The 19,141-nt window shown below is 38.9% G+C and overlaps 1 protein-coding gene across 7 annotated transcripts in view; it reads right to left on the bottom strand.

Moving 5' to 3' along the window:
* The window catches only part of atp11c (ATPase phospholipid transporting 11C), a 61,380-nt gene that overhangs the window by 6,912 nt on the left and 35,327 nt on the right, over positions 1–19,141 (bottom strand). For all 7 annotated transcript variants that reach the window (XM_046849124.1, XM_046849119.1, XM_046849120.1 and 4 more), the window contains exons 4-28: positions 17,947–18,027; positions 16,911–17,018; positions 15,348–15,476; positions 14,954–15,042; positions 12,873–12,923; positions 12,568–12,632; positions 12,191–12,272; positions 11,954–12,104; positions 11,636–11,833; positions 10,238–10,408; positions 9,466–9,653; positions 9,312–9,383; positions 8,307–8,380; positions 8,108–8,211; positions 7,822–8,003; positions 7,104–7,370; positions 5,114–5,291; positions 4,921–5,023; positions 4,012–4,157; positions 3,850–3,909; positions 3,176–3,303; positions 1,429–1,564; positions 1,265–1,330; positions 1,059–1,162; positions 792–948 (exon numbers count right to left, since the gene is read on the bottom strand). In XM_046849124.1, the coding sequence (XP_046705080.1) occupies positions 792–948; positions 1,059–1,162; positions 1,265–1,330; positions 1,429–1,564; positions 3,176–3,303; positions 3,850–3,909; positions 4,012–4,157; positions 4,921–5,023; positions 5,114–5,291; positions 7,104–7,370; positions 7,822–8,003; positions 8,108–8,211; positions 8,307–8,380; positions 9,312–9,383; positions 9,466–9,653; positions 10,238–10,408; positions 11,636–11,833; positions 11,954–12,104; positions 12,191–12,272; positions 12,568–12,632; positions 12,873–12,923; positions 14,954–15,042; positions 15,348–15,476; positions 16,911–17,018; positions 17,947–18,027 (3,090 nt within the window). The remainder of the gene's footprint in view (positions 1–791; positions 949–1,058; positions 1,163–1,264; positions 1,331–1,428; positions 1,565–3,175; positions 3,304–3,849; positions 3,910–4,011; positions 4,158–4,920; positions 5,024–5,113; positions 5,292–7,103; positions 7,371–7,821; positions 8,004–8,107; positions 8,212–8,306; positions 8,381–9,311; positions 9,384–9,465; positions 9,654–10,237; positions 10,409–11,635; positions 11,834–11,953; positions 12,105–12,190; positions 12,273–12,567; positions 12,633–12,872; positions 12,924–14,953; positions 15,043–15,347; positions 15,477–16,910; positions 17,019–17,946; positions 18,028–19,141) is intronic.

Below are 19,141 nucleotides of genomic sequence, written 5' to 3'. Positions count from 1 at the left end.
ACGACATGTTCATTAAGATCAAATAATCTCTGACTAATTGCTGTGACGATGAAACTCTTCAGGGTTTAATGCCAATTTGAAAATAGTAACACATCAGCACACAATGTTGCTATTATTTTCCTTGCTATTATTTTCCTTGCTATTATTATTTTATTTTAAGAATATACATAAATATACATAAAGAATATACAACACATTGTATAAAACACATTGGCATTATGAAGTTTATGCTGTATTACAATTTAATACGAGTAGTGTTAAATTATGCTGTCACTTAGTAGAGTACAACAGTGTAATGTTTTAGAACTCTGACTGAGCATCTCTGTATATAATCAAATTTTGTGATGTGCGGTTTATTACATCGACTGTGAATAAAGTAATTGTACTGCACATGCCAGTTCTCAAGAACTTTAGTTGATATGCCTAAAGAGGCTGGTAAGACGTGTGAGAGAGAGCAGATCAACTCCATATGCTCTCCTTCATCCTCAATCAAATCAGCCTGGTGATTTAGCTTATTAGCTTTAAAAAGCTTTCAGGCAGTGGTCTGAATTCATTAGATGGATTAAGGTATGTCAAATCATGAGTTTTTCCTGATTACAGAGTGACTCGTTGCACTTTATTTGTTGGAACGATTTTGGGATGTTGTCTTGTGCAATCAAGAGGAAAACAAACAAACAAAAAAATTATAGAAAAAAATTGCAGATGAAGACAAAGAATACAGTCTGGAAAATAAGCAAATAGAATGTATTTGACAAGTTATGAAAGACAGATGGCAAGAAAGAGTGAAGTACCTGTTGAGAGCGGGGGCCTCTGGGTTTACGCAAGACCGCGAACAGGATCTGTGGAATGAGACTAAGGAGGATGAGGAGGATGATGACCAGCCAGGCGGATACCGAGCTAAGCACGTTAGCGAAAACAAAGTACATCCGTTGCTGCTTCAGGAATGGCCTAGGAGAAATAAAAAGTGGTCAGTCATGTGGGAGCTACTCAGGAGTCATGGTTGAATAAGCATTGTTCTATATGCCATTCATTATATACTGCTTTCCACATTCACTCACCATATTATGCCTCCCCAGAAGAAGCTGAAAAACACATAGAAGGCCAGTGAGCCCCACATCACAAAGTGGTTAATCCATGTCCAATGCCGTGTGTCCAAGGCCAGCTGAAAGAGAGAAACAAAAAAGTAGAAAACCAGTCAAGTAAACAGAAAAATCTAATATGGCACAAATAGTGTAGAAGAAATTAACTTGTTTCCACTGCTAACCTTTAGTGTGACAGTAAAAACAAGGACTGTAAAAACTGTTGTTCCATAGGACCAATTTCCAAACACCTGGAAGAAAAGCAAAGAAAAGTGAGGATACGACAAGTATGGCATTGCCACAAAACAGCTTAAAGGACTGTCAAAGAGTAGCCAGAAATGACACTGACCTGGCCGTTGTCCTGTAGTGCTGGGTTGGTGTACAAATATTTGACACCAAAAAAGAAGAGAAGCCCCTGGAAAAGCCCCAGCATGGTCCAGCAGAGGAATGGAGCCCACCGTAACATAGCATTCTTGGCTATATCCCTACAAAAAAAAAAAAAATTGAAGAACTCAATTTAAAGAACCACAACGTTATACTACCAACCCAGAACATGAGCTACTCCAAAACATTCTCCTAATCCAGGAAGATGATGTTACGCTAATGCATCGAAAATGTTCATAATTAGATCATTCAGACCAGACGAGAGCAAACTGAAGAGCAGCTTGTTATTCAGACGCCAGATGAAACTAGAGAGTTACTCGATTCATTTTGCTAGACATGGATAGATGGGCCTTGAACTAAGGCATGTTTCAGGTACACACAATTCAGATATTTTATTTAAAAAATAAAATGATAATCTCTATCCAGGTAAAGTGAGCTTTAGTCAGAAAACATGACCACATGTCTACATTTATGGCATTTGGCAGATGCCCTTATGCAAAGCAACTTACAACTGAGCAGGGGAGGGTTAAGGGTCTTGCTCAAGGGCCCAGCAGTGGCAGCTTGGTGGTGGTGAGATTTGAACTTTCCGATCCAAAGTCCAATGCCTGAACCACTGAGCTACCACCTCCCATGTTCAGCTGATCCATTTACCAATTCTTCTTCATGAAACATGATTAATGTACATTAGTACAATACATTAATGTACACAAGGTACAAGTTCAGGTTTTTTTTTTTTCTTCCATGCCACAGTCACTGCAGGCTTTGAGAGTTCATTGTGAAAAGCCTTATAAAAATGTTATGTGCGATTTATTACATGAACTGTGAATTAAGTAATTGTACTGCACATGCCAGTTCCTTAAGAACTTTAGTTGACATGCCTGAAGAGGCTGGTAAGATGTGTGAGAGAGAGCAGATCAACTCCATATGCTCTCCTCCATCCTCAATCAAATCAGCCTGGTGATTTAGTAAATTAGCTTTAAAAAGCTTTCAGGGATGCAACCTTCCATGTTCAGCTGATCCTATAGAAATCAACTTGAATTGAAAAATCTTTTTCCAATAGTCTGAGTGCTAATTAAAACTGCATATGCCTATTTTACTATATTTATATTTATAAAAAATACAAATTACAAATTGTGAGCTCATGTGTCCAGAATGAAGCTGGTACCCATACTGTTAACTTAAAAACATTACAAATTAACAATTATCACAGCTAGAAATCTTTCTGCAATCTGTACAAACAGACTGAATATACACTAAGAGCAATCATTCTTATGACCTATTTCCTATTTGTTGATTATCCCATCGCAATTAATATGCAGTTGGTCCATGCTTTTCCATCACAACAACCTCAACTTTTTTAATCCTTTTCTCCTAGATTGCAAACATGGCTGTGGGGATTTGTGATGATTCAGCCACGAGAGCATTAGCAACATGACTCTACCGAAAGATGATCACCCACTGGTATCAGATGAGGAGGCCTGGCTCACATTCGACGTTCCAATTCATTCAAAAGGTGTACAGTGAGGTTGAGGTCTAGCGCTTATTCCACACGTCATTGTACAGTTGAGTGATGTGTTTGATTTATTGATTGATTTATTGCATTATCAAATAGCATGTCGGATTTTTGTTCATTATTGTGCAACCCTATACCACAACAATTAAAAAACAATTTTTATTGTGACAATAGAAAAAAAGCAAACAACGTGTCTTACTTGTAAAGAGTGGCATCATGTAGCAGGACCTCAATGGCTATGTGCTGCTCTAGCAGACTGTATGCCAGGATAGGCATAGAGGTAAAGCAGATGTTGTACATCGTCAAATACGCTGCATCATACAGGGGCTGGAGAGGGCAGGGATGGCAGTGGTATGGCACCCGGGGTTAATAAAACACAAAGGAAAACGCACAAATGCACTCACACACATATAACCCTGAACAAAGAAAGACAACTCTACAGCATGCTGTTTTTCACATCCATTAAACTCTCTGTAGGCTGCAGCGTAATGTCTCTTATTTCCATTGCAGTCAGTGCCTGCGAATGCAGCTTCCATTTGCAGTTATTCAATCCTATTATTATGGATGAGTCAAAGGATCAAACTAGAAAATGGCAGCGAAAATGTGGGGTGTGCTTGTGTGGTGTTATATTTAGTGCCTCAACATTAACTTTGGCAGTCATGACAAACGTATGATCTTCTGTTAGAATTGCTGACAGGCTTAATCTATTTATTGAAGCCTGGTAAGAACACATCAAAGAAAAGACAAAGTATTTCTCTCCTGATAGTACATAAATGTTAGAAACATCACACCACACTCACTGAGGGTCAGGGAGAGGAAGGAAATAACAAAGGGGAAGTAAAGACAGGAAGTGGTTTTACTCAGAATGCCCACCTGTTGTGAGCAACCACAGAAGAACTGGTACAGGAACTGAGGTAAAATGAAACAGAGGTTCTGAGGACACAAAAACAAAATATATAAATATAAACATTTGCTCAGGACAAAACAATAAAACAGAGAGTGTTATGCTAATAGCTGACATTTTCTTTTGTGTACCTTGTAGAAGAAGTACTGCACGAGGTGAGCGATGCGGACGTAGTAGAGGTGGCCGTGCACAAGCAATAGCTTCTTTAGGTGTTTCAGTTTAGGGATGGCATAGTCACTGTTCCTGACTGCCTGCCTTCCCTCTTTACCCTTTATACCTGCAAGGAAAACAAGGTAGCATTACATTAACTTATACAGAAGCCTCTATACTAATGACAAAACAACTCCTCAAAACACACACATTTCATTAGGAAATATTGCAGTCAGGTGCTAAATATGATTTCAACGCCACCAACATTTACCAGAAGTAAAAAAAAAAAATTGTAGTAAACACAGACAAGCAGAGTGACAAATAATGCAATGTTTAAATCCTGCTGTACTAAATGTCAGCACCGTTGGCATGCAGCTTGCCCGAATGCACTAATATCTATAAGAAAAATGTATTTTTAATGGATATATATGCATTATAGGGTATTCGTGTACATGTTGAATAAATAAAACGGAATTTTCTTAATAGAGTGTAACAATTTAATGATCGTAATTGTGTTTTAAATTAAAATAGCTCTAAAATATATATGTATATAAAATATTGAGACATGACTTAGCCTACACAGGAGTATATTGTAATTTGTCAATAATGTAGCAAATTGCAGTAAATCATTTAGCAAAATAGCAATTTATCGACACTGATTATTTCATCATCATGGAACCTGATAGTGGGTGGGATATATTATGCAGCAAGCGAACATTTGGTCCTGATGTGTCATAAATCTTGCTCTGATACACTAGAATGATAATATGAATAAAGGAATGAATGAAAACATTTTCATCATGGCCCAAAGTCTTAATGTCTTCATTACTTTTAAATAATATATTTAAGGAAGTCTGCCACTCCTTGACAAAATCATTCATAGTACTTACCGATGCCCACATGAGCCTCCAGGATCATGCTGACATCATTGGCACCATCCCCAATGGACAGGGTGATGGGAGAGCCTTTAGAATTCTTTACCATTCTCACTATCTGCAAAGAAATCATACAGCAGGATCAGCATTCTTATTACTGAGACACTGTGTGTCCTCTTTGCATGTGTGAATGTGCTACATGTCAGACCTGCGCCTTCTGCAGTGGTGCCATGCGGCAGCAGAGCACAGCTGTGCAGTTCTGGCAGATCTGCAGGAAGAGACTCTTGTAGCGACTGGAGTTTGTATCAGGAGAATTGTTCATTACTAAAGACAGCGTGGCTCCATCTATGATGAAGCCATATTCCTGATTCACTGTGGACCAGCTCCTGACAAGACACACACAAGAAAGATTTAATATTACACCCTTTATAAAAAAAAAATACAACATCTGGAACAGTAATGCTCCAGCACTGCATGTGCATGGATACACAAATCCTTCAGAAAAGTGTAATGAATTAATTTTATCGCAACAAAACAGAGCTTTTTTATTATGACACTGCAATACCTTTCTGATCATTACACCTTTATTTTAAGCAGTTGTAGTTGTGAGTACGAATCTGTGAGAACAAGTATGTTTCCATGCTGAGGAAGATTAGAAGGAGTTGCATTGTGTGTTTGTGGATCTAGAGAATGTGTACGACAGGGTGCAGAGAGAGGAGTTGTGGTATTGTATGAGGAAGTCAGGTGTGTCAGAGAAGTATGTGAGGGTGGTGCAGGACATGTATGAGGACAGTGTGACAGCAGTGAAGTGTGAAGTAGGAACGACAGACTGGTTCAAGGTGGAGGTTGGACTGCATCAAGGATCGGCTCTGAGCCTTTCCCTGTTTGCAGTGGTGATGGATTGGTTGATAGATGAAGTCAGACAGGAACCTCCCTGGACTATGATGTTTGCGAATAATATTGTGATTAGTGGCGAGAGTAGGGAGCAGGTTTAGAAGAGCCTGAAGAGGTGGAGGTACGTGAGGGAGGGCAGTGGAGTGGTGCGGTTGCAGGGAGAAGAGGTGGAGAAGGTGGATGAGTTTAAGTACCTTGGGTCAACAGTGCAAAGTAATGGAGAGAATGTTAGAGAAGTGAAGAAAAGAGTGCAGGCAGGGTGGAGTGGGTGGAGAAGAGTGACAGGAGTGATTTGTGATAGAAGATTATCTGCAAGAGTGAAAGGTAATGTTTACAGGACTGTGGTGAGATCTGCGATGTTGTATGGTTTAGAGTTTGTATGTTGTGATTTTCATTCGGAGTGACGAGGATGGACAGAATTAGAAATTAGTTTATTAGAACGACAGCGCATGTAGGACGTTTTGGTGCGAGTGAGAGAGGGCTGATTTAGATGGTTTGGACATGTGCAGAGAAGGGACATGGGTTATATCGGTAGGAGAATGCTGAGGATGGAGCCACCAGGCAGGAGAAAAAGAGGAAGGCCAAGGACGTGGTTTATGGATGTGATGCAGGTAGCTGGTTTGAAAAAGGCAGATGTAGTGAACAGAGTAGTGTGGAGACGGATGATCCGTTGTGGCGCGACCACTAACGGTAGCAGCCGAAAGAAGAAGAAGAAGAAATTGACCTAAGTTGGTTTTGTTTAAGTAGCTTTTTAATTATATCTTTTATGTCTAAGTAGTGATAAATGTGTTCACATAACAGGAGATATATACAGTATATAGGTGTAATCATTAATTATTGATCCGTTTTTGGTGAGTTTTGCCTCGTCACAGTCGCCACCGGCATGCTCATTAAGGACAAACTTACACTTATAAAGAACATCCTTATTAATTCCTTAGCACTGCATTATCTGTGTAAAGCTGCTTTGAGACAATGTTCATTGTTAAAAGCGCTATACAAATAAATATGAATTGAATCAGAAAGGTACATTAAAATATATATATATTTTTTTTTTACTATTTTACATTTGACTATGCACCATACATTGTGCCAAGCCATTGTTAGACTACAGCCAGTGGAACATAATACTTACAGATGATCTGTGCAGATATTTTATAGTCTGAAGTTTTTCCAGCTCAGCTTTCCATAAATTAAAAAGCTAGAGGTCAGCGATTGGGATTTAGATTAATAGCCTAAATCTTTAGCTTGTGTTTTTTTGTGTTGTAGTTAATCCAAACAGATATGTCTTTATCGAGACTGCAGACCTGGTGATTCCAGCTTTGATGGGTGCTGCGTCCTGCACTGCCCTCTTGTGGTAGTCCAGAAGGAGCTCATGGAGTCTTTCCTCACGCCTCCTCCCTCCTTCCTCCAGCGTTCGCACCGTCAGCTCCAGCAGCTCTGTGCCACTCCGGAACAGGCGGCAAGCATAGCATGTGGACTTGGCCGTCTCCATTTTGTCTCCAGTAAGAACCCACACTTTCATTCCAGCTCCATGTAAGGCTTCCATGGTCTCAGCAGCCTCTTCCTGCAATCTGAGAGACAACAAGGAGGAAATATTTGCGAATGAAAAACTAAAATTGGGTTTGCAAATTCACATGTGGCTGAAAATACAGTGGAAGAGGTGTATGTTTTTTTTTTTTTTACAGGTACAGACTGCATTAGCTACTTCTATAGATTTATTTATTTATTTATTTATTTTTAAGTACTAAGAGATATACGCTAGACTTTTATTTGTTGATCAAAAAACAAACAAAAAAAAAACTGCTGCCTATATACATGCGCATAAAAAGGTTTCTATATGTATACATTTGACGTGATTGGTGGAGGGCATGGGAAAGCCTGAAGTTCCTAAACACTGTTAAAAGATGACTGTTTTGTGGAGAACTGATAGGGCAGAGTCTACCCTAGTGTACTATTAACAGCTTGCTATGCACTTTAGGACACTGACCTGTCCTTCGCTGCAATGCATCTTGGGACACTGACCTGTCCTCTACTGCTGTAGCTCCGATCAGACTCATGTCTGTCTCCACCTGGTTGTACACAGCCATGAGTTTCTCCTCACGATCCTGCAGAGCCAGTCGGGCTTCCCTTAGATTTTCGTCTGCTGTAGCATACTCCTCTGGGCTTAGCAGCTTATACGCCACACACAGGGTCCTATAACCTTCCTGCTCAAACACACACACGCATATAAACCCACTGTGAGTGACTTGATGTTGTACAGATGACCCTTAGTGTAGAATACATTGGAAAACATGAGAGAAAGGGTTACCGTAGCGTTGCGCTCAACGTGCATGCGGATTCGGTCCACTTCTTCCGGCCTAACTCTGGGAAAGATAGAGGAATCTGCCCCTTTGCAAAAAAGCAGTGTCTCACCTGAATACACAGACACAAAGAACAAGGAGTTCCTCAGACTTTAACTGGTTTAAAGTTCAAAATGTAAGGAAATACTTAGCCACACATTAACTTACCCATCTGGGTCCTGACTATGACACTCATTCGCCGCCGCACAGGGTCAAAGTTGAGCACGTGAAGCAACTCGTATCTGTACGATTCAACAAAAGCAAAGACCTTGAACTACCCGTCATATTCTCTCAGTGTGTGTGTTCCCACAGCAGTAATTATAAGTATACACACACACACACATTATATATATATATATATATATATATATATATATATATATATATATATATATATATATTACACATACATAAATTAATACATACATATGTATGTACACACACACACACACACACACACACACACACACACACTTTTATTGATATGGATATTGATGGCTTAAGTAGTTCAGTCTGTAATCAGATAATAGTTGCCACATCATATTTAGAGTAGATTTGTGTGAATGACACAATCATCTCAAATAGTCTACAAAGATGCACACAAAGTCATACAATGTGTAAATGACCTAATAAAAATAAATAAGAACAACAGATTTGGTCCACAGAAGAGACCCTTAGTAAATACATCAGCATTTATTTCATGTATTTAGAAAGATAATAGAGATATATAGATAAATTTAGGGGGGAATTATCTCAACAGAATGGTACAGCTCTCAGGCAAATTTATGGTAAACTGAGCAGGGTTCAAGAGTTCAAGGAAAGAATGTGTTTGCGGAATTTAACTGATTCTCCCAGGATCCTCCCAAACAAGTTCAAACTCACATGGACATGAATATAAAGTACTACATTTTCTATTAGTTAATGATGTTTGGTAAATAATATATGGTAGTTACTATGTAATTTGCTTTCAGATAAATAACTGAATAAGTCATTGCGAATTTAAGAAATGTAAGAACTTAAGAAAGCTTTTAACTCATAAAACCTGATATAAATAATATTTGTAAAATAAGTAAAACAGGTCCTGTCTGAATGAATGATCCAAGCAGTCATTACGACAACATTATTACTACAGCACGGTAGCACTTTAAGGAAGATGGAAGAAGCAGCACTTACTCTTCTATGTCATTTTGCCTGTTTCTTATCTTCATCGTTTTACTGTCCAAACCCATGAAGGTGAACCCATGTCTAAACAAGAGACAAAAGTGTTATTGCACTGGTACAATCAATGCCAATGATCCATGAATGAGGGGGAACAGCACTGACTTACTTCATAGCCCCTTTAACCAAAGCGACCTCATCGGGGGAGGATGCGATGTATCCTGTCTGCTCGGCCTGCTGCGAGTGTTCTGCATCCAGCCCATCTATTTGATCACAGTCAATCTCATCGAGCCCTGCTTCTTTCACCTGCACTGTGTGACATAGACACAGAGCCCGCAGGAAAAGCTCTTCCTTCTCCTGAGAGAAAGAGAAACAAAGGCCATGTTTAGCGCTGAGCGCATGGATGACTCACACATTCCAAAGACACAGCAGATTCCCGAAGTTGTGGTGCATGGTTCAAGGTTAATCAGCTGTAAAAAAAAAAAGCATCTATGGACATCTACTAAAAATTTTTTCCACCCAAGCAAAGGGCAACACCAAATTCTACCTCTTTGAATCTAATCAGGTGTGGCCCTCGAAAGAAAACATGCACCCACACCGGCCCTTTGTGAAATAGACTGGACACCCCTGTCCTAAATAAGTACCTTCAGGCTGTCAGTATATTCAGATTATTTTCCTTAAAATTAGCCCAACCCCTCTGACCAAAGCAGAGCTGCACAATATATTTCCCTTATAGTAAGAAACAAATCATAAGGCATGCATAGCTAGAACAGTGGAAGCGGGGTTGCTTAGGAGATCAGGGGAACGCTTGTTCATGTTTTCAGTGCAATTACAATAATTCATCTTGCAGGCAGCAGAAGTGCTGAAAGGTGTGAAATGCTGCTTCAAACAATATGGGAAAAACCTTTAAACACCCGGCACGAAGAATACGTATAACTCACATGCCCAGCCTTCTGATGCAGTTTGTTCATTGGCCCGTCTGTCACGCAGAACCCATCAACCTCACTCATGGCCTCTGTGTCCTTATACTGAAAGCCATCTATACAGCACTCAATAAACTCCATGTTGTTCTGGGTCAGTGTCCCCGTCTTGTCTGTGAAAATGTACTCAACCTGTAGAAAAATAAATAAAAATGCCCAATGTCATTGTGTGGCAATAAACTCTAGAGGTGCAAGTATGCACTTACTGCCAAAGCTATTCTAATCGATTCTGTCCATTTACACAGAACGTCTGATCAAATATCTCTTTCTCAGATATTATTCTTTGATAAAGTTTTTTAATCCGATACATCAAAATGCGAACAAAAACTTAACTCTAAATCTTTAACTTCAACCACAATGACCCTGGCTAAGATTAATAGTTATAGGGGAAAAGAAAGAAGCGAATGATTACAACCTTAATGCGACATTTAGTTTCATTGCTGCAACATCATGGAGATTTTTGTCATTTAAAAAAGACACTTTAAACATTATAGCCTCTTTTCAATGTAGAAAAAAAAATGGTAGGCAGCTGAATTGCCATTAAAGGCATGTTAAATTAGGCATGTCAGGCAACCTGCCAGCAGAGACGCAAGGTTTTCAAGAACAGGAGGTATCAATAGAAACAGACTGGTCTTCTGTTGGCTTGGAAACAATAGTATGCGTAAACCAATGTTTACCTCTTGCTTCAAATCGGTTTGGTTTCACAAAAGTATGTTTTTTTGTTTTTGTTTTTTTATGGAATGGTGACAATTTGAATGATATATAAAATTCTATATTTTCTGCTTGAATTCTCCTTTACAACACTACCAAAGACAGAAGGTAGTGTGATTAAGCATCGCCCCATTTCTCACCGAGTCATTTTCATGTAATGGAAAAACTATCAATTCTGAGATTCTTCCATATTCATTCATTATTGCATTTAATCCAATTTTTCCAATTAGTTAGTTGTTACAGTTAGTACCAATGGGGTTATAAAAGCACCCACACCTGATAAAATCTATGATATTCAATAAAAGTGCAATCTGTTAGTAGTATTGATGCCCCGAAGCCCTCAATTCTCTGAACACCAGTGAAGAAAGGCACCCATTTCCTGCCAGAAATGTATCTGTGACAAAGTGACTGATTACTGCTGGAGAATATTGGCCTTTTAGCAAAGACATTTATTGACGTGAACACTCTAGACCGGAGAACAGATAATGTGGTCTCAGAATTTGATATATATTTAAAGTACATCATTCCCTAATTTGACAAGACCTTATAAGATCAGCTTTTAAGACCAGACGTGCAGAAAAGACACTGGGATCAAGGTAACAGAACAACGTGCATTGGTTAAGATCTTCTGCGCTTCGAAACGCTTACCTGTCCGAGCTCCTCATTGAGGTCAGAGGTATTAACCAGCGCCCCCTCTTGAATCTCTGGGTCAAAGAAATCCTTATCCCATGTGATAAAGAAGGAACCCAGGAACTTCTGCATCTCCACAGTGACATACATGGATACAGGGATGATGAAGTTGAAGAGCACCATGAAGGAGAGGAAGTCTGTAAACATCTTCAGATACTACAAAATTAAAAAAAAAAGAAAGCTAGAGGTAACACAGAGGACAACAAAATAACAAAAACAACAACAACAACAACAAAAAGCATTAGAATAATATATGGCAGAACAGAAAGAACTCACCAAATAAGTGTCCTTCTCCTTCTGGGTTTCTTGGTTGTACCAGGCTCTGTCAGGTCCTTCTCGGTTCTGCCAAATGTGCTTTAGTGTAGTGCACACCACGGCTTTACTGACCAGGATGCACAGATAGACCAGCAGGAAAGCATTGATGGACCTGTTAAGAAAAGTGCACACCAAAGTAAGAGCAGCCGAGACCCTGCTGACTGTTCAGCTGTGCTGATTTCTTCTTTATCCACTTACTTCTCGACGGCTGAGCGTTTCTGAGACTTGCCCTGGTAGTTAAGAGCCATTTTTGTCTCCATGCCTGTGTACACCGCTACACCTGGGACCAGACACGGTAGGTGTTGAGTAAATCCTTCTATTCTATTCACTAATAGTCGTGATTTTTAGGGTTAGTCCAGCTCTATTCCTTGTTCTCAATAGTAATCATTATGTCCACTATTTATAGGAATGCAATATATATGCATATATTGCAATTCGGTGCGTTCGAGTGCAAAGAAAAAAGAAGGGCACATACTGAAAATAGCTATTTGTTTCCAATCTATTATATAACATTATTCCAATCCATTATACTAACCCTGACAAAAGCAACCAGGTTAAAAAACATTTGCACTCACCATAAATCTTCTTAGTATTTTTTAAAGTAGCGCCTTTGAGAAGCAGATTTTCTGGACCCAAAGATCTAAATAACACAATACATGCAACTATTAGATTATACCATATCAGCAAATCCATATCTATGCTTATGACTGACAACAATGTAGCAGATGTCAGGACACAGTTAAGTGAGTTTGCTTGACATGGGCAGGATTTTGTGAAGGACAGAGTGTGGGAGGATTTACAACACATTATTCACTGCTCCAGTGACTGAGATACTTAGTTTGATGAGCGGAATAAGAGAGTAGAGCAAAAATCACCTCACCTTACTGGTGACTCCTGCTCGGGCTTGTAAATGTGCATCCGTCCCACAAACCTACACACATTAGTTCAGTCAAAAAAAAAAAAAAAAGAACAAAAATCACAAATGCACACAGTAGCCACTTTTACATGTCCACTTTTTTGGTCATTCCGATTAAAATCATTTAGACTGCTGAAATTAAACGTTCTCTAATCCGATATGGTGTTTACATGTGCCGGCGCTATGAATCGAAATGAGTTTGTGACCTGCACACAGTAGCCTATGTCCTGTTTGCCGCCTTTTATTCCTGTCAACATGGAGTCCCCTATCTCATGCGTGCATTTTTTTATGTAGAAGTGTTGCTCTTGAACAAGCAACAGCATACATTTGCAGTCATGCTACTGCTGGAATGTATGAGGAAAAGACGGGCAAGAATCTGAGCTTTTGGTGGCTGTGCATCTCTACAGAGCGCCTCAAGACCACCACTCCCTCCTCCAAAAAGCAGAAGCGTGTGGATGAAGGTCCGTAGTAAGGACTGGTGGGAGCGGGTTGTATTGCTATAATTTAGTGACCTGGCATGAAAACTAAACTTTTGCATGTCATTCAGTTTGTGTGGACTGGTAAAGGGATTTATGGCCCCAGATGAACAGAAGGTCAGAAATCCAATTCCTTTAATTATGCGTGTCGCGGTTGTTTTATACAAACTCGGAAGCTGTACGGAATACCGTGTTGTGGCAAATCAATTCGGTGTTTACAAGCACAGAGTAAAAAAAAGCTTGTGTATATATTCGGCAAGGGAATGATGAATGGGCCGATATAAGATCTGATACAGATGCCAGGTGAAGAGAAAGCGCGTTTTGTCCCTCAAGTAATGGGTCTTATAAAGTAATCGGTTTAAACAGGATTTTTATTTTGTTGGGTTTATAGCAAGGTTTATCCAACCCTCTCAAACCGATTACAATTTCATTGGGTTTGGGCATTTTTATTCCGATTGAGGTGTTTATATGGAGCATTTTCATTCGGATTGTACTTTCAAAGTGATTTTAGTGCTCCAGGTAAACGCACCTAGTGACCATAGTTAAGCACTAAATACAACCGAGCTCTGCCTTCAGATATTATACATTTACTGATCCATTTGTGCTCAGCTGAACATCATTCCATGATCTAGAAATATCTACACACTATTATACCAGCACAAAATTATATCTAAACCGCAAAACACTACCCCGTGTACATGAACATATATGGATGTCGAACTTGTGCTGCTTTGAATTAAAGGTCACCTTGAACTTTATAAAACATAGTTCTCTATCAAACAGTTTGAGTAATTTATAGCTGCAAAACAATTTTAAACAGGCCTTGTCACATTTCAAGAAACATGCAGACCTGAATATTAAGTAGATGAGAGAAGTGAGTGTTTCTGGGTCATTGAATATGACACCAATCATGTTATGTGGTTGGAGGCCACGTAACACTAATTTACCAGTGGGAATTGTGTGTGTGTGTGTGTGTGTGTGTGTAGGTGGAAATGAGGGTGGTTCTTAATTTGCATATATGCACGGAAAGTGCATTTCCTGCATTTACATGTGATTAAATGTGTGCACGTCTAAATTAATTATTTTTTCAGAAAAAAAGGAAAGAATATGGGTTCTTTAAAACAAGTTTGGGGACATTAAAGGCGACTCTTGTGTTCCACCTGAAAAGATATAAGATATACCTTTATTCGTCCCACAGTGGGAAAATTTCTAAAAAAAATTAGCTGCAGTTACGCAAAGCCTGACAACAGGGGGAGCATGAGAGCTAAAGTACTGGTACAATGCTGTGAGCAACAGGAAAATACAGATTCCCTAACCTTTAATGCTTTGTACAGGCTGATTGCGCCCACAGTGGCTGAACAGGATGAATGATTAGACACACAGGAACTACAGTAGCAGTGAAACCACTCTCTCTTACATGACCATGAAGTCATCAAAATGCTCTTGATAGAAAAGCAGCTCAATAGCCTAATCAGGTCTATTTTTAAGAGATGCGTGGTTCAGCTGAGGTTAACAACATTTAAAAAAAAAAAAAAGGAGCATGTTGCAACACACAAGATAGGTTCATACTTGTAGAGGTCAGGCTGGGGCTGCTCACACTCGATGGTAGCAATGAGAGACTGCAGATCCTTCTCTGTATCTGGCACAGTGTAATGTGTCTGAAAGCACAATCAGTGTAACAATCTTTGTGCATTACAATCAGTGTGAGAAAAAAAAAAATTAAGCAATATGTATAATAATGGGATAAAGTGCAGGGAGAAACATGACAAGTTTTAGAATGATAACAGGATGTGGGTCAACTATTTTAAGAACCAGAGCAATTGGGGGGGAAAAAAAAAAAAAGCCACAATCTGGGCCTCTGCTCTTCATCTAAATGGGAAACACACAGCTAATACAGGCACAGGAACACAATGTTCGTTAATGGAGCTATGACCTATGTCATGAGCTGTGTTAATAAGCTCACTTTATGGTTGGACTCCCCGTCCAGGCTGGCTGTTGTGACGAAGCACGTATCATCGTCTCGACTGGAATGCAGCAAAATGAGGTCACAGGGAAAGGTCTCGTCCTCCACAACCTCCACTATATCACCCACCTGCAAAGGAAAAATCATTTAACCAACAATGCATGGGATAACAATCTCTGCATGGATGATGGATAATGTCACAGAGCTCAAGTGGGAAGTTCCTCAAACTTTATTTTTCTGCTTTTTCATGGCAACAAATATTCATGACATTTATTTTGTATTTTTTAAGATAACACGCAGAGACAGATATCCACGCATTATAGCTTAATGTTTCCCACTACAAGTAAAAAGTTCACTGGTGAATCAAATACTGCATTTTCCAAAAATGGACTAACGCAACGTCACTTTATACCGTTTCACTTTTATACCAGCACATGGACACGTTAATGACAATCGCAATCATACTGGGTCACTTTAATCTGTACTTCTGTCTATATAATATAAATATAATTTTATAACTATAGATTTTTAGATTATATTTTAATATACTTGATTACTTTATTTATTTATTTTTGTTACTTGACTCTTTTTTTTATCTTTACATTGTATTTCTTTTCATGTTTACAAGTCAGACAGTCAAAAAAGCGCTTTACTGTACGTTGTACTCTGTATGAATGTGTATGTGACAAATAAAATTTTAATTGAATAAAAGAAAAAAGAAAACATTACAACTCGCAAAATAACTTATAAAGGAGTCAGTCAAAAGAACGCGTTTTTGTATTGTTGGGAGGCCAATTTTAAAATCTGATTGTCCTCTCTTTTTTATGGCTCAGTTTTAATTACTATGATTTGTAAAGGAATAAAACACAGCAGGACTAAGTAGCTAGAAGAAATGAATTCATGATTAGTCCATAAATAAACAGTAAACAGTCCACAGTAAACTAAGTTATTGTAAAACCTTATGCTGCTCATAACATAAACGTCCTGATGTATTATGGTCTTAATGCATCATAAATTGCTGACTCCGTGTACATTTCTTTTTAGAGATATTACAACAGAGATTGGAAAATTGATTTATGTATTCCTAGCTTGATTAAAGCATGTATGGCTCAGAAGTATAATGCGCGTGTTAACAATGAAAGATGAGCGGTTTGCAGCGCTATGAACACAATGCTCGCAGTTGCGTGCTGCTTTGTTCCAGAAACGTGGCATATTTGCGGCTAATACGGATAATATATAGTGCTCATACTGTAAATACACGCCCATGGCCATCATACACCTATTTCTTTATAGAACTGCATTTGTTTGGGTCAACGGCTCATAATAGATTAATCAATCTAATCAATATGTGTTCTTAAAATGTAATATATATGCAGTTCCATTACGACAAACAGTGTTCTGGTTTATGAGACTGCTGAAACAATTCACCATAGTGACGTGTACATATCTTACAAACATTGTACACATGCAAACAGTCCTCTCCTCCTTCTTTCTCTCGCAGGATTTTAAACAAACAAGCACACAGAGGACAGTGCTGCCATTGGTGCAGCAGCTGTAAGGTACCTTGATCTTCTCGCTCTCCTTTCGTGCTGGCTGACCGTTTTCCAGCACCCTCCCTGGGTACTTATTCACTTCGTTGTCTGCCTTGTGCCGCAGCCAGTCCTCGTATCCCTACAGAGAGAGAGAGAGAGAGAGAGAGAGAGAGAGAGAGAGAGAGAGAGAGAGAGAAAACAGAGAGATCATGGCAACTCTGAGGAGTGTATCTGTGCGTACACAAGGCAGTAGGTGGGAAGACTGCAGTGAGCTATAATTTGACCATATTTGGGCTGCCTAATTAAATCAGGACAGAGTGCGCAAACACATAAAAGTTGCAATAATTATAAGAAGGAAAACAGTCTCACACACAAAAACAAAGTGTGTTGGTACACGGTATGCAGTCACTTTCCACCCTTAAGTCAGTCTAAAGTCCATCTCTCTATTGTTCTTCTCCGCTCAGAACAGCGCAGTGAACCAAGTCACTGCTGAAACAGCAGCTACTGTATGATTGATTCTGCGTTCAAACCAGAGGCGTGCAGTTTTATGACGCTTTCAAATGGTAACTTGTAAGTGATTAGGTTAACACGCTAGCAATGTAACCCCCGGCCATATGGATATCGATGTGACTGCTAAAGAAGTTCTGCAAGTCTACTGCATGAGAAATAAAATATATATATACAAAAACAAGATACCTCCCTTTCACGAGACTGTTGTGTTTAATATTTGATAGACTTTGCTAAAAGATAACAGTCAGTCATCTAAAAGGGTATAGTTGCTGGAACATTTTATGTTTCTGCTGGAAAATAGTGTACTGATGACCAGGAAGTGTTGAGGTGGAGGTGGAGGTACTGAGTGGACCTAAAGGATCCACCAGAATCATAGTTGTAAAGGAAGTGTGCTTGTAAGCGACTGATTTGAATTCTCTTTCAAACACGCATTCAAAGAAATAGAAATAATAAATCGAAATAAGGGCTCAAGATTGGGTCCTGGAAATGTACTCAACTTATTGTTTGTGTGTTCAATTTGAGTTGAGAGACGTATAAAGAAAGGTTGTGGTAGTCACCTGTTTGATAGCTGTCACTGTTATCACAAAAAACAGTGGTAAGCCGCTGGTCACCGGGCTGGTCGGGGTGTCCACGATAACCTAAATAAAAAATGCAAAAATACACAGCTCTCAGCTGTTAAAGGCGTTCGACCACAACATTTTAACAAGCAATACATAATTAATGATTCAATCACTTGCAGCATGTAAATTCAGAAGAATTGAGAACATAGTTACAGCATTCAAATGTTATATGTCGCATACACAAAGTGCTGTGAGACGCTTCTAAAGACTAAATATTTAAAAAAAAAGAAAAACTTTTTTTAGTAATCATATTTATTAAGAAATAAGAAATTGGATGACATTTACAAAAGCATAAAACAAAATTGCAATTAAAAAAAATTGACTAGAAATAGACAAAATTTACAAGACAGAGTCAGTATTAATTATTCATAGAATTTCTAATAAAGTGCAGCTGTGGGAGATGTGCTATTGTTTTTGCAGTGTATGTGTGTGTGCAAAAAAAAATAAATAAATAAAAAAAAAGTATAATACTGGCTGAAGTGTTGTGTAATGAGTGATTAAGGTGTCCTCCTGGTTGAGGTACTGAATTGCCTGCAGGAAGAAACTCCTCCTCATTTTCTCTGTGTTGGCCTTTAGGGAGAGAAAGCCCTTTTTTCTGAGCGCAACAGAGAGAAAAGTCTGTTGAGGAGTGTTGTGTTACTTAAATAGCCAACATTTCAAAATAAATAAATTAATAATAGTTTTGCAGCAGTCAGTAAAAAAAGGAACTCTTTTTATGGCTGTTTAACCTCAGCGGAACAACTATGGATAAAAATCTAACAGCCTGGACATGAAATGTCCCGATGCAGGAGCTAGCAATTTCTCATGTCTCCTACATGCTTTAGATCAACTCCATCACACAACACAGGGGAGATACTACAGAGCTGTTCAGGTGAAGTGTGGAAGTAGGTGAGAAATGGTGCCACTGTGGAATTTGAACATGGAACGGTTGGTCACACTTTTGCCACACACAAACTCTCACACACACACACACACACACACACACACACACACACACACACACACACACAAAAAGACAAACCTCTTTCAAGGTCAAACACTTAAAAAAACACACCAAATAGTTTGAACTATCTACACTCTCACGCACAATCAAAGCAGTTCATGATGGACTGATTTACCAAACTGGAAAACA

Source organism: Silurus meridionalis, chromosome 5, assembly GCF_014805685.1.
Source record: "Silurus meridionalis isolate SWU-2019-XX chromosome 5, ASM1480568v1, whole genome shotgun sequence".
Classification (NCBI taxonomy): domain Eukaryota; kingdom Metazoa; phylum Chordata; class Actinopteri; order Siluriformes; family Siluridae; genus Silurus; species Silurus meridionalis.
This window is presented reverse-complemented; position numbering and strand designations above follow the sequence as displayed.